At 44.0% G+C, this 13,263-nt stretch overlaps 1 protein-coding gene across 1 annotated transcript in view; it reads right to left on the bottom strand.

Moving 5' to 3' along the window:
• The window catches only part of ADAMTS17 (ADAM metallopeptidase with thrombospondin type 1 motif 17), a 540,263-nt gene that overhangs the window by 97,146 nt on the left and 429,854 nt on the right, over positions 1 to 13,263 (bottom strand). The window contains exon 17 of the mRNA XM_082253049.1: positions 11,924 to 12,081. Within this exon, the coding sequence (XP_082109175.1) occupies positions 11,924 to 12,081 (158 nt within the window). The remainder of the gene's footprint in view (positions 1 to 11,923; positions 12,082 to 13,263) is intronic.

The following is a 13,263-nucleotide window of genomic DNA, read 5'->3' as shown; positions in this document are numbered from 1 at the left end:
GGGAGCTCACCACCGGCGGCGCACGCTCGCCCCCTATAGGCTCGGGGGCGAGCAACGTACCAGTACGTCACTTTGCCTGTAGGGGGCTGACTGCCGCAGTATATAGTCAAGCGGCAGTCAGCAAGTGGTTAACCACTTTACCACCGGAGGATTTTGCTGTCTTCCGTCCAGGCCACTTTTTGCGATTCGGCGCTGTGCGACTTCAACTGACAATTGCGCGGTCGTGCGACGCCGTACCCAAACGAAATTTACGTCCTTTTTTTCCCACAAACAGAGCTTTCTTTTGGTGGTATTTGATCACCTGTGCGATTTTTACTTTTTGCGCTATAAACAAAAAAAGAGCGTTTATTTTGAAAAAATAACAATATTTTTAACATTTTTTTATATGAAATTCCCCCCAAAAAAGATGTAAAAACCAATTTTTTTAAAAATTTTTGGCCAATTTGTTTTATGCTACATATGTTTGGTAAAAAAAATCGCAATAAGCGTATTTTGATTGGTTTGCGCAAAAGTTATTGCGTTTACTAACAAAGGGAAAGATTTCTGTCATTTTTGGTGTTTTTTTTTAACGCGTAATGGCGGCGATCTGCGATTTTTTTTGCGGGACTGCGACATTGCGGCGGACAGATCGGACTCTTGACTGACATTTTTGACACTTTTGGGGGTACCAGTGACATTACTGCAGTAATCAGTGCTATAAATATGCACTGTTACTGTAAAAATGACACTGGCAGGGAAGGGGTTAATTTTATTGGAGAGGGAGGGGTTAATGTATGCCTGGTGCTTACTGACGTGTAGGGGGGGAGGTGACTGAGTGAGTCATGGACAGATCGGATGTCCAGCTATGCTGAACAGTCCGATCTGTCACTCCCTGTCACTATGGAGATCCGCCCGCTGTGTTTACACACAGCGGGCGGATCTCCAGACTCGATCCCCGACGATCGGGTAAGAGCAGCGGCGATCGCCGCTGCTCCTCCCCTGGCCCGACTACCGCTGTGAATGAAAACAGCGGGAGCGAGCCTCCGGCGGCGCGCAAGCGCCGCCCAGAAGGGGGAGTGTCCAACGACGTTAATACTACGTGGCTGGACGATAACGAACCACTCTGCCGCAGTAGTATTACTGTGAGCGGTTGTAGAGTGGTTAAAGTGGAACTTTAGACAGAAAATTAAGTTCTGCTAGATCTCTTCGGGATGGCCCCTTTTGCAGGTATAGCTATCACATTGTTCTGCAGATGCTCAGTTGCTCTCTTTTTAGGCACTGTTGAACGGGTAAAGGCCGATCTGCTGACAGCTTTAAAGGCAGCCAAGGAATCTGCTTCTGTTTGATCTTCAACTGCCATGGTGCTGCACATGTGATAAGTTATGACACCAGCCATTTGATGGTTTGACAGTTTGGTTGAGGACACAAGAAAATGAGACAGTTACAATCCTTGTGACTGTTTTTTTGAAAACCGTTAAATGAATGGGTTTAGTTCCATTTTAGGATTTATTGCTGCTCCCACAAGAAGAACCACAAACAATGCTGGAGGAAATGTACAGCACACACTAATTTTAGTGGCACAGTTATTAATGTGGAATATATGTTCCCTGCTAAAGAGCATTATTTTTTTATCAAGTTGCTATGGGCAAAGTTCAGCTTTAAGCTTTGACAAAAATACCTGGAAGCGAATTGGTCCTTTGTTCAATTAGGTGCATCTGATTCAGTTTAGGACAATTATGCACATTATGGATCTTTTTGCTATCTATATATAACTTGTTTTTAGTCGTGCACACTATAGCTATGATTAACCACTTCTGGACCGGAAGGATTTGCCCCCTTAATGACCAGGCCATATTTTGCGTTTCGGCACTGCGTTATTTTAACAGACAATTGCGCAGTCGTGCAATGCTGAACCCAAAATAAAATTGATGTCCTTTTTTTCCCCACAAATAGAGCTTTCTTTTGGTGGCATTTGATCACCTGTGTGATTTTTTTTTTTTTTTTTTTTTGCGCTATCAACCAAAAAACAATTCTGAAAAAAATATATATTTTTCACATTCTGCTATATAACATTCCCCAAAAAAAAAAAAAATTAAAAATCAAAATTTTTTAACATTTTAGGCTAATTTGTTTTCTGCTACATATTTTTGGTAAAAAAAAAAAAAAAAAACGCAATAAGCGTATTTTGATTGGTTTGCGCAAAAGTTATCGCGTCTACAAACTACGGGAAAGAGTTATGTCATTTTTATTGTAGTTTTAATTTTTTACTAGTAATGGTGGCAATCTGCGATTTTTAACGGGACTGCAACATTGCAGCGGACAGATCGGACCTCTAACTGACATTTTTGACACTTTTGGGGGGACCAGTGACATTACTACAGTAATCAGTGCTAAAAATATGCACTGTTACTGTAATAATGACACTGGCAGGGAAGGGGTTAACATTGTGGGTGATGAAGGGGTTAAATGTGAGCCTATGGGAGTAATTCTAACTGTATGGGGGTGGGGCTTGTGAAATGACCATAGAGATCTGTGATCCTATATAGAAGGATCACATGGGCTCGATGATCATTCCAGAGAGAAGAATGGTCGGCTGTGTTTACAATAGCCGACCGTCGACCTCTCTCTCAGCGGGGAGCGATCGCGGGTGTCAAGCGGCAATTGGAGGCGCCAGCCCCATGCATCGGAGTCCCCGCTGCCGCGTAGGTTTGTGCAGGAGGGGCTGCCTGCCGCAGTATAACTGTGGCGGGTGGTCCTTAAGTGTTTAAGCACTGTTAGTAGTGTGAAACGTGTCAGCTGTCTTTGATCCGGGACCTCTGTATGCGGTGGTATTTTTATCCTCTTTTTCAATAAACATTTGCATTGGAGTGCGGCTGTCCAGACTTACTCTTTGTCCTATATGGCTTGAACATTGAGCCTGCACCCTGCACCAGTGCTGTTACTGTGAGGATTTTTAAAGGCATTCTCACCTGGAGCAGTGTGCGGTCTCTACCTGGAAGCTGATTGGTTTCTTTGCAGAGCTGCACCAGATTTAGCAATCTTCACTTTTAGTAAATCAACCCCTTAGGCTGAAATGATATGCAAATCCTGACTTCTGCAGTAAGGCCCTGTCCACACCTATGAAATACAAAGCTTAACCAGAAACGCTTCAACACTCATTACTGGGATTTCTATTCAATGGTGACTGTTCACACCGGAGCATAGTGAAGGCCCCAATAAACTTCAACTGCAGCGCCTGAAATCTGTGTTAAAAACAGGAGTAACCAGTGGTGGCCTGTCCATTGGGGGCGCAGGGGCGCTGCCCCCCCCCCCCCTATCCATGCGCCCGGACTCCTAATCTACATGCAGGGCGCTGGACGCATGGATTCCAATGAGAGTTGTTTTTTTTTTAAGCATGTGATTAGAGCCAGAGGCTCTAATAGGCTTCAAAAAAGGGTGGGCTTGGGGCACAGAGCACTGCGCCCTGAGCCTACCCAGTTGTAAGACGATAGCGAATGAACATTTCCCATTTCCCGTTTGGCTGAAAGGAGAAGCCATGCCATTGGCCAAGGAGGAGGAGGGAGGAGACGCAGGAGACTGAGGGGGAAACCACCGCAGCTGCCTGCCCACATGTCCAGGGTGAGTGAGCCGGTGTGCAGGCTGGTGTGGTCCGGTGGGGGTTATGGTGTGGTCCGTCTGCCACCCCCCCCCCCCCCCCCATCGAGCACCAGCCGCCGCTGGGAGTAACTCATATTTTCGAGCATGTTCTTGCATGGTATAGCACTGGGACCATAAGGTTACCTTATTGGTATTGCTTAAAGCGTAACTCCACTTTTGTTGGGAAAAAAACATTCCCCTCTGGATGATCTCTGTTGCAAACTTTGTTGCAGATTCCTATCTTTTGTCATTCTGAAGAAATCAGTTTTTGTTCCTCTGTGCTGAGTGGGTCAAATGGGAGTGGTTTCATAATTATTTATCAGCTGTAGCAGCTGCAGGGCTCTAATGAAGAAATCTGCTGGGCCTGCATCCCTTTAGACGTGTTCCTATTGGGAGTATCTCACCAAAAATGACATTATTGTTGCAGGGGATGCCAGAAATCTGACTTGTATCTTAGTGCAAACTTCTGGGAAAATTGGTGAGCCAATCACACAAGCAGGAAATTAGGTTTCTGGGGGTGTGGTCAGTATACATTCTGTGTACAGAACAGCTCCAGGTGGCCATATTGCATTTTCAGAATATTACAACAGCTGCAGATTGAAAAGTAAAGGCAATTTTTAATAACATTCCATTACAATATTATTTGTGTAGCAATTGTATACACTATATTGTTTTTTCTTTATTTGCTAATTTTTTCCCCATGAAAGTGGAGTTACCCTTTAAAGTCTCGATGTTGATGTAGGTGATCTGGTTCCTGGGTCATTGACTTGTACACTCCGAGTAGTAAAGCAACTTTTCTGGCTCTGAGGAAGGGGGTTCGCCCCTGAAACGCGTCAGCCCAGCCACAGCAGCCCCATGCGGCACTCTGCATGACATTCGGCTACGTATGGGACCTTGGCTACCTTGGAGATTTTATATGCAATGTTGATGTGTGTATTATCACACCTGCCTTGTGAGTATATTGTATACTTTTTAATATTTTAATAAATGGTTTTAGTGGTGATGCACTAGGTCGGTGCGCCCATTTTTCTTTTTGGACTTCTACACTCCAGACCGATCTTTTCTCTCAGTGGGTGTCAGGCGGCAATCGAAGCCACCTGCCCCATACATCAGAGTCCCCGCTGACAAGTGGGGGCGGGAGTGCGCCGCTGGCGGCGACACGCGCTCGCCCCCTAGCTGCAGGCGCGCGACCAACGTATACCTACGTATAGCTGCGGTGGGCAGTCGGGAAGCTGTTAAGGGGTAAAACCTTCCGGGGCTGAAGTGGTTAAAGTAACGCAGTGCCGTATCGCAAAAAAATGGCCTGGTCACGAAGGTTGGGGGGGGGGGGTAAATCTTCCAAAGCTGAAGTGGTTAAAAAAAGCTCACAAAAAGGTTGTGGACCTATGATATAGATAATATTTGGTAGTCAGAGTGCTGAAAACACATTTGTATCAGTTGACTTTTGTTGCAATAAGCAAACAGAGCCCTGAAATCACATTTACTTCTAAGGATTTTCTCTGTCAATGCAACTCCTTAACAGGCAGTTTTGGGCGACGCTTTGTTCCGATGCAGGCGGCTAATTGTTTTCTGATGCCGCTAACAATGGCCGCGTTAGAGCTTCAGGCGCTTTTTCAAAGTTGCAGTGCCTTCCTCTGCATTGTTTGAACAGCAGCCCCTCTATTCACAGCCCTCCCTTTGATTATGTTTTCGCAGCCCGGCCATTTCCTATGTGAGGTGCTGCTGGGTGTCATTTCCCTCCCCGAGTGTTTGTCAGTTCATGGAAAGATTCTTTGAACTGCTGTGCAGGCTGAAAGAATCGGAGAGCTTTGTCTGCGCTGGGATCGGCGCCCAGAAAAACAAAGCACCAGAATAGTTCAGACTATGATATTCATCATGTGAGAATCCAGAACGATCGACAAAGGATTGTGGTGTGCATGCAAGACAACGTTCGCTGGATACTGTGTCACCTGGTGCTGCTACTTTAACCACTTAAGCCCCGGAAGATTTTACCCCCTTCCTGACCAGGGCCTATTTTGCGATTCGGCACTGCGTGACTTTAACGGACAATTGCGCGGTCGTGCGACGTTGTACCTAAACAAATTTGACGTCCTTTTTTTCCCACAAACAGAGCTTTCTTTTGTTGGTATTTAATCACCTGTGCGATTTTTTGATCATGCGCTATAAACCAAAAAATAGCGACAATTTTACAAAAATAACAATATTTTTCACATTTTGTTATATTAAATTCCCAAAGAAAAAAATGTAAAAATCTAAATTTTTTAACATTTTTGGCCAATTTGTTTTCTGCTACATATGTTTGGTAAAAAAAAAAAAAAAAAAATTGCAAAAAGCGTATTTTGATTGGTTTGCGCAAAAGTTATTGCATTTACTAACCAAGGGAAAGATTTTTGTTGTTTTTTTTAACGAGTAATGGCGGCGATCTGCGATTTGTTTTGCAGGACTGCGACATTGCGGCGGACAGATCGGACCCTTGACTGACATTTTTGACACTTTTGGGGTTACCAGTGACATTACTACAGTAATCAGTGCTATACATATGCACTGTTACTGCAAAAATGACACTGGGAGGGAAGGGATTAACTTTATTGGAGAGGGAGGGGTTAAGTGTGTCCCTAGGGGCCTGCTTCTATCTGTGATTGGATGTGGCTGTGTGTGTAACAGCACAGATCAACGGTCCTACATAGCAGGACCGTATGATCTGTGCTTTTACACAGGGAAGAATGACAGGCAGCTTTGTTTACATTAGCCGCCTGCCTTTCTCCCTCTCCACCTGACGATCGTGAGTGACCAGTGGACATCGGGTCCGCCGGTCACACGCGGGCTTCTTAGGGTACGAGCGGGGGCGGGAGCGCGCCTCCGGCGGCACGCGCTTGCCCCCTATTGGCTCCCAGGCTAGTGACGTACCGGTACGTCACTTTGCCTTGGAGGGGCTGACCGCCGCCGTGTATAGTCGGTCGGCAAGGGGTTAATGACCAGGCCATTTCTTGCGATTCGGCACTGTGTGACTTTAACGGACAATTGTGCGCTTGTGCGACGCTGTACCCAAACAAAATTGACGTCCTTCCCCCCCCCACCACAAGTTGAGTTTTCTTTTGGTGGTATTTGATCACCTGTGTGATTTTTTTTTTTTTTTTTTTTGCGCTATGAACAAAAAAAAAAAGGCGACAATTTTGAAAAAATAACAATATATTTCACATACTTTTATATGAAATTCTCAAAAAAAAAAATGTAAAAATCTAAATGTTTTAACATTTTTGGCCAATTTGTTTTCTGCTACATATTTTTAGCACTGATCACTGTATTTGTGTCACTGGTCTCCAAAAAGTGTCAGTTAGTGACCGATTTGCCCACTGCAAAATCACAGTCCAGCAATAAGTTCCTGATCGCAGCTATTACTAGTAAAAAATAAATAAATAAAAATATCCCATAGTTTGTAGACGCGATAACTTTTGCGCAAACCAATCAATATACGCTTATTGGTATTTTTTCTTTTTTATAAAAAACATGTAGCAGAATACAAATTTATTTTGTTTATTGGGTATGTTTTATAGCAGACAGTAAAAAATCGTTTTTTTTTTTTTTTCAGAATTGTTGGTCTTTCGTTGTTTATAGAGCAAAAAAATAAAAAAAATGGCAGTGGTGATTACATACCCCCCAAAAGAAAGCTCTAATCATGAGAAAGAAAAGGGCAAACATTTTATTTGGGTACAGCGTTGCACGGTTGCGGAATTTTCAGTTAAAGTAACACAGTGCCGTAACACAAAAAATGGCCTGGTGAAGAGAGCTGAAGTGATTAAAGTGTATTAAAATGGAGTTTGAAAGAGCACTGCACAAATACCATGTGACATAAAATATTGCAACGATCGCCATTTTATTCTCTATAAGTCGCTGATCGCCGCAATTACTAGTAAGTAAAAGTTCCATAAAAACATCCCATAGTTTGTAGACGCAATAACGTTTGAGCAAATCAATCAAATTACGCTTATTGGGATTTTTTTTTTGCTAAAAACATGTAGCAGAATACATATTGGCCTAAATTGATGAAGAAATTCGATTTTCTATATTTTTTGTTGGATATGTTTTAAAACAGATAGTAAAAAATATTGTTTTTTTTTTTTTTTTTTTAACTTGTCAGTCTTTTTTTTGATTATAGTGCAAAAAATAAAAACCGCAGAGGTGCTCAAATACCACCAAAAAAAAGCTCTATTTGTGAGAAAAAAAGAGTAAACATTTTATTATTATTGCACGACCGCGCAATTGTCAGTTAAAGTAACGCAGTGTCATATCGCAAAAAAAACGGCCTGGTCATGAAGGGAGCTGACGTGATTAATTAAAGTGTATTTTTTTTTTTTAAATGGCGTTTGAAAGGCCGCTGCATAAATACCGTGCAGGGTCTCTGCTTAAAAAAAAATATATAAAAATATATATATATATATATATATATGTAATGTTTGGAGGATCTAAGTCATTTTCTAGTAGTAAAAATAAATAAATAATAATATATAGATTTTTACATCTATGTGAGAAGTGTCAGAATTGGCCCGGTACGGAGGTGGTTAAAGAATAATTATGACTATAAATGTCTATTTATTAACCACTTAAGCCCCGGAGGATTTGGCTGCTAAACGACCAGAGGGTATTTTGCGATTCGGCACTGCGTGAATTTAACGGACAATTGCGCGGTCGTGCGACGCTGTACCTAAACGAATTTGGCGTCCTTTTTTTCCCACAAACAGAGCTTTCTTTTGGCGGTATTTGATCACCTGTGCGATTTTTTGATCACGCGCTATAAACAAAAAAAGAGCGTAAATTTTGCAAAAATAGCAATATTTTTCCCTTTTTTTTATATGAAATTCCCCCAAAAAAAAATGTAAAAATCAAAATTTTTTAATATTTTTGGCCAATTTGTTTTATGCTACATATGTTTGGTAAAAAAAATTGCAAAAAGCGTATTTTGATTGGTTTGCGCAAAAGTTATTGCGTTTACTAACAAAGGGAAAGATTTTTGTCATTTTTGTTGTTTTTTTTTTTAACGCGTAATGGCGGCGATCTGCGATTTTTTTTGCGGTACTGCGACATTGCGGCGGAAAGATCGGACCCTTGACTGACATTTTTGACACTTTTGGGGTTACCAGTGACATTTCTACAGTAATCAGTGCTATATATATGCACTGTTACTGTAAAAATACACTGGTAGTGAAGGGGTTAACTTTATTTGAGAGGGAGGGGCTGTGTGTGTCCCTAGGGGCGTGATTCTAACTGTGATTGGCTGTGGCTTCAACTGTATGCAGAGTGATCAATGGATCTACATAGTAGATCCATGTGATCAGCTCTCATACAGAGAGGAGAATGACAGGCAGCTTGTTTACACAAGCTGCCTGACTTTCTCCCTCTCCCCCGCCGATCGCAGAGTGGCCGGCGGCGATCGGGTCCGCCGGTCACACGCGCGGGGGGGTCCGTGACCACGCGGGAGCGGGAGCGCGCCTCCGGCGGCGCGCGCTCGCTCCCTAAACCCTCACAGGCGAGCGACGTAGACCTACGTCACTTTGCCTGTGAGGGGCTGACCGCCGCCGTAGATAGTCGTGCGGCGGTCGGCAAGTGGTTAAATCTATCACTTCCCCATGGAACAAAGTACTACATGAACTCTGTCCCATCTTCCTAGGTGATGTCAGACAGGGTGTCCCCCCCTGCTTAGCACACTGCCACCCAACACCACAGCTAGTAAGGAGGCCGCCTGCTTTGACAGCTGTGTTTTCCTCCAGCTCCCAGCACTTGCTCAAGGCAAGAACCAGCAAGAACAACGCAGAGTGGAGGGTCACTTCCCTCTGCATTCCTCTTGCTGGTGTTAGGGCTCACAAGCTGCAGCCATCTACCAAACAGAGGGCACCCTGTCTGGCATCATAGTAGCCTTAAATGGCATCCAGAAAGATAGGACAGAGTACATGTAGTATTTTGTACCTGTACGTCATTTTGCTGATGTGGTTGTACCGGAGTGATATGCAGCTGCAGGCATCTCCCCGGTGCCGGTTTTTAGAGCCAGCAGGATCCTTCACCATCTCTATCTGGGTAATATATTGTCTCAGGGTGAGACCTGTCAGCCGTGAAGAGCTCCCAGACAATATATGACCCGCATAGAGATAGTGAAGGATCCTGTTATTCTTCAAGAGTAAATGGTATATGATTACTTCTACCCTATTTGCCTCATCCTGGGTCTGATGTCACCCTTTGGGGGCTCTCACCTCTTCCAATACCACCTTTAGATTAAATGAGACCATTTACTCCACTTTGAGACATCATGAGTGGTTACCTCTGGGAGTGGCATGTGGCACTTTTTTAGTGCTCCCTTGTGGAGCCTCTTCTCTGCCCCTCCCCCTCCCCTCTCTAACATCTGGGGTTTATGCAAATCTGATGGTGATATGTGGAAGTTTTATTGGCGCTTCCCCTGACGGTCCGAGACAACATGGTTTTTAGTATGCGACTATACCTTTGAACCTGGATACTCCTCTTTTTTGGTTCTATGCTCAAAGAGCCCTGAAGAAGATAAGCATCTTAACCACTTGCCGACCGCCGCCCGACTATATACGGGTCAGCCCCTCCCAGGCAAAGTGACGTACCGGTACGTCACTAGCCTGGGAGCGAATAGGGGGCGCCCCCGCTCGTACCCAAAGAAGCCGGCGCGTGTGACCGGCGGACCCGATGTCCGCTGGTCACTCGCGATCGTCGGGTGGAGAGGGAGAAAGGCAGGCGGCTAATGTAAACAAAGCCGCCTGTCATTCTCCCCTGTGTAAAAGCACTGATCACTCGGTCCTGCTATGTAGGACCATTGATCTCTGCTGTTACACACAAAGCCACATCCAATCACAGTAAGAAACACGCCCCTAGGGACACACTTAACCCCTTCCCTCCCAGTGTCATTTTTACAGTAACAGTGCATATGTATAGCACTGATTACTGTAGTAATGTCACTGGTACCCCCAAAAGTGTCAAAAATGTCAGTCAAGGGTCCGATCTGTCCGCCGCAATGTCGCAGTCCCGCAAAAAAAAAAAAAAATCGCAGATCGCTGCCATTACTCGTTAAAAAAAAAATAAATAAATAAAAATGACAAAAATCTTTCCCTTAGTTAGTAAACGCAATAACTTTTGCGCAAACCAATCAAAATACGCTTTTTGCTATTTTTTTTACCAAACTTATGTAGCAGAAAACAAATTGGCCTAAAATGTTAAAAAAAATCTGATTTTGACATTTTTTTTGGGGGGGGGGGGGGATTTCATATAAAAAAAAATTGAAAAATATTGTTATTTTTGCAAAATTGTCGCTGTTTTTTTGTTTATAGCGCATGATCAAAAAATCGCACAGGATCAAATACCACCAAAAGAAAGCTCTGTTTGTGGGGAAAAAAGGACGTCAATTTCATTTGGGTACAGCGTTGCACGACCGCGCAATTGTCCGTTAAAGTCATGCAGTGCCGAATCGCAAAATAGGCCCTGGTCAGGAAGGGGGTAAAAATCTTCCGGGGCTTAAGTGGTTAAATACATGGAAACGCGTTGGGTCTCTGCAATCCAGTAGGGTCCTTAGTGTCCCAACACGGTCATGTTCATATCTTTGTTAGTCGCAAAATTTTTTTTATTGAATATGTGAGATTGTATATACTTCTTGTTTATATTTTGTACAATAAAATGTGAATGTTTTATCTTATTATCCCAGTGTTATGCCCTTCGAAGTCCCACTAGAGGGTTTCTTTGTTTGTTTTGGGTCAATTTAGAGATGTGGGCATTCTACTAGTAACTCCCCTCTATGACCGAACTATTTTCTGGTTGTCCCAATTTTCTCTGCAGACCAGCCTTGCAGCATGCCTTAAGTCACGGGTGTCCAACCTTTTGGCTTCTCTGGGCCACATTGAGTGTAGAGACATTTTCTCGGGCCGCATATAAAATATATACTATAGTTAAGGTATATAAGTAATAAAACGTTGCCGCGCCCTTCCTGCGCTGCCGCCCCCCCCCCCCAGCACTAATTTACCACACAACTAGTGGATGATCCCTTCCGAGGCACCCTCTGCCTACAGTTAGTTAGTTGGAAGCCTCTGTGTCCGTGCCCCGACTCGACTTCCTTCCTCCCCAGCAAAAAAATAAATAGTCAGGGGGCAGTGGGCCGCATTGCCTGCAGTTCCGGGCCGCAGGTTGGACATGCCTGCCTTAAGTGAAGGCCTGACTTATGTCTCGGGACATCTTCAGTGTGTTTTTAGCTTGTACCTAAACACCTGTAAGAAACAAAACAAAAAGAAGAAGACTGTTAATATGTTACCATCAGGTGCAGTGGTGTTTTGGTGGGTCCCTTAGCAGACATCTTTTCCCAGAGTCCCCGTCGTACATATCGGACGGTGGTTCCTGCAATGTGAAACTCTCCGGGCAGCTCAATTTTCCAGTCACTGTTGATGGATTTCTTAATGGAATCTTTCAGAGCTGAACAAGTTAAGCAAAAGAAAAAAAACACATAGTCAGTTACCGGCACGACCAGTCCTGATTTTGGGGCAAAGCAGGCCAACACCCATTTTGTTTAGGGCAGCGGCCAATATTTTCCATGGTTTAGTGTGACAATAACAATTGGTGCACTATACGAATTTCCCGACTTCCCTGCGCCTATTTTTCATTAATTCTCTCGCTGTTCCAATGTTCTCTCTCGGATTCCCACATTCTCTTTTCTCATTTTGAGGTTTTTCCACAGAGTCACTGCCAAATCCTCAACCTTTTTCTGCTACCTATAGCCCCGTGTGCTGCTAACTCTGCATCCAAGAGCTGAAATGGCTACAAGCATCAAATTACTTTCTTATATCCTTGACTTGTTCCTCAGCAAACATTCTATTTTCTTTGGCTTCCTCGGATACAGGAGTCTATGAGCCGACGGTTGCCGGTGCCCGCACACATGTTGGCGTGGGATGTGATATTATGATTTAAAGGACTTTTTTCCCTTCTTCATCAGAAAAACCTAGAAAGTGTCTTTATAGTATGAATGTGGGTCAGTTCTCACTTGCTCGGCATACAACACATTCTTTTAATATGCAAAACACACGCTGGCTGTATAGGTTGAACTTGGCTTCGACTGCCTGAAATGGGAGGCTGATCTGTTCTCTCAAGTTACACGGATAACTTTTTGGAGTTCTTAGTAAATAAAAGACAAACTCCTTGTTTTGGGATTTGTGATGGAAGTGAGCACATGTAAATATGCCGGTTTTCAGAAACAGAATGCTGAATTTCGACAACTTTTGGCTTCCTCGACTTAACCTGGACTAGTTAGACTCTCTAGTTTTACTCCATAATAGTCATGGCTTCCATATCTTGCACAGATGAGGATTACCAAGCCTGAATGAGCTGTAGCTAGCCCTGACAAATGGCTCTATATCAGTGGTTCTCAACCACCAGGCTGGGGCCCACTGCTAGGCTGTCGCCGCCCACTCTCCTGGACTTCCAACCAGCTGAAGAACCCTTAGCCTCCCACATTGCCTCTCATAGTGGCCCACAGAGGCCTCAGCTTCCAGTGTTCCCCAACCTCCCACAGTGCCCCCCAGCCTGCTACAGTGCCTCCAGCTCTCCATAATGCCCCCAACCTTTAACAGTGCCCCACAGTGCTCTCCAGCCTCCTCCAGA

Source organism: Pelophylax lessonae (assembly GCF_965119305.1).
Source record: "Pelophylax lessonae genome assembly, chromosome: 4".
Lineage (NCBI taxonomy): Eukaryota > Metazoa > Chordata > Amphibia > Anura > Ranidae > Pelophylax > Pelophylax lessonae.
Note: the sequence above shows the minus strand (reverse complement) of the source record. Positions and strands in the feature narration are given on the sequence as shown.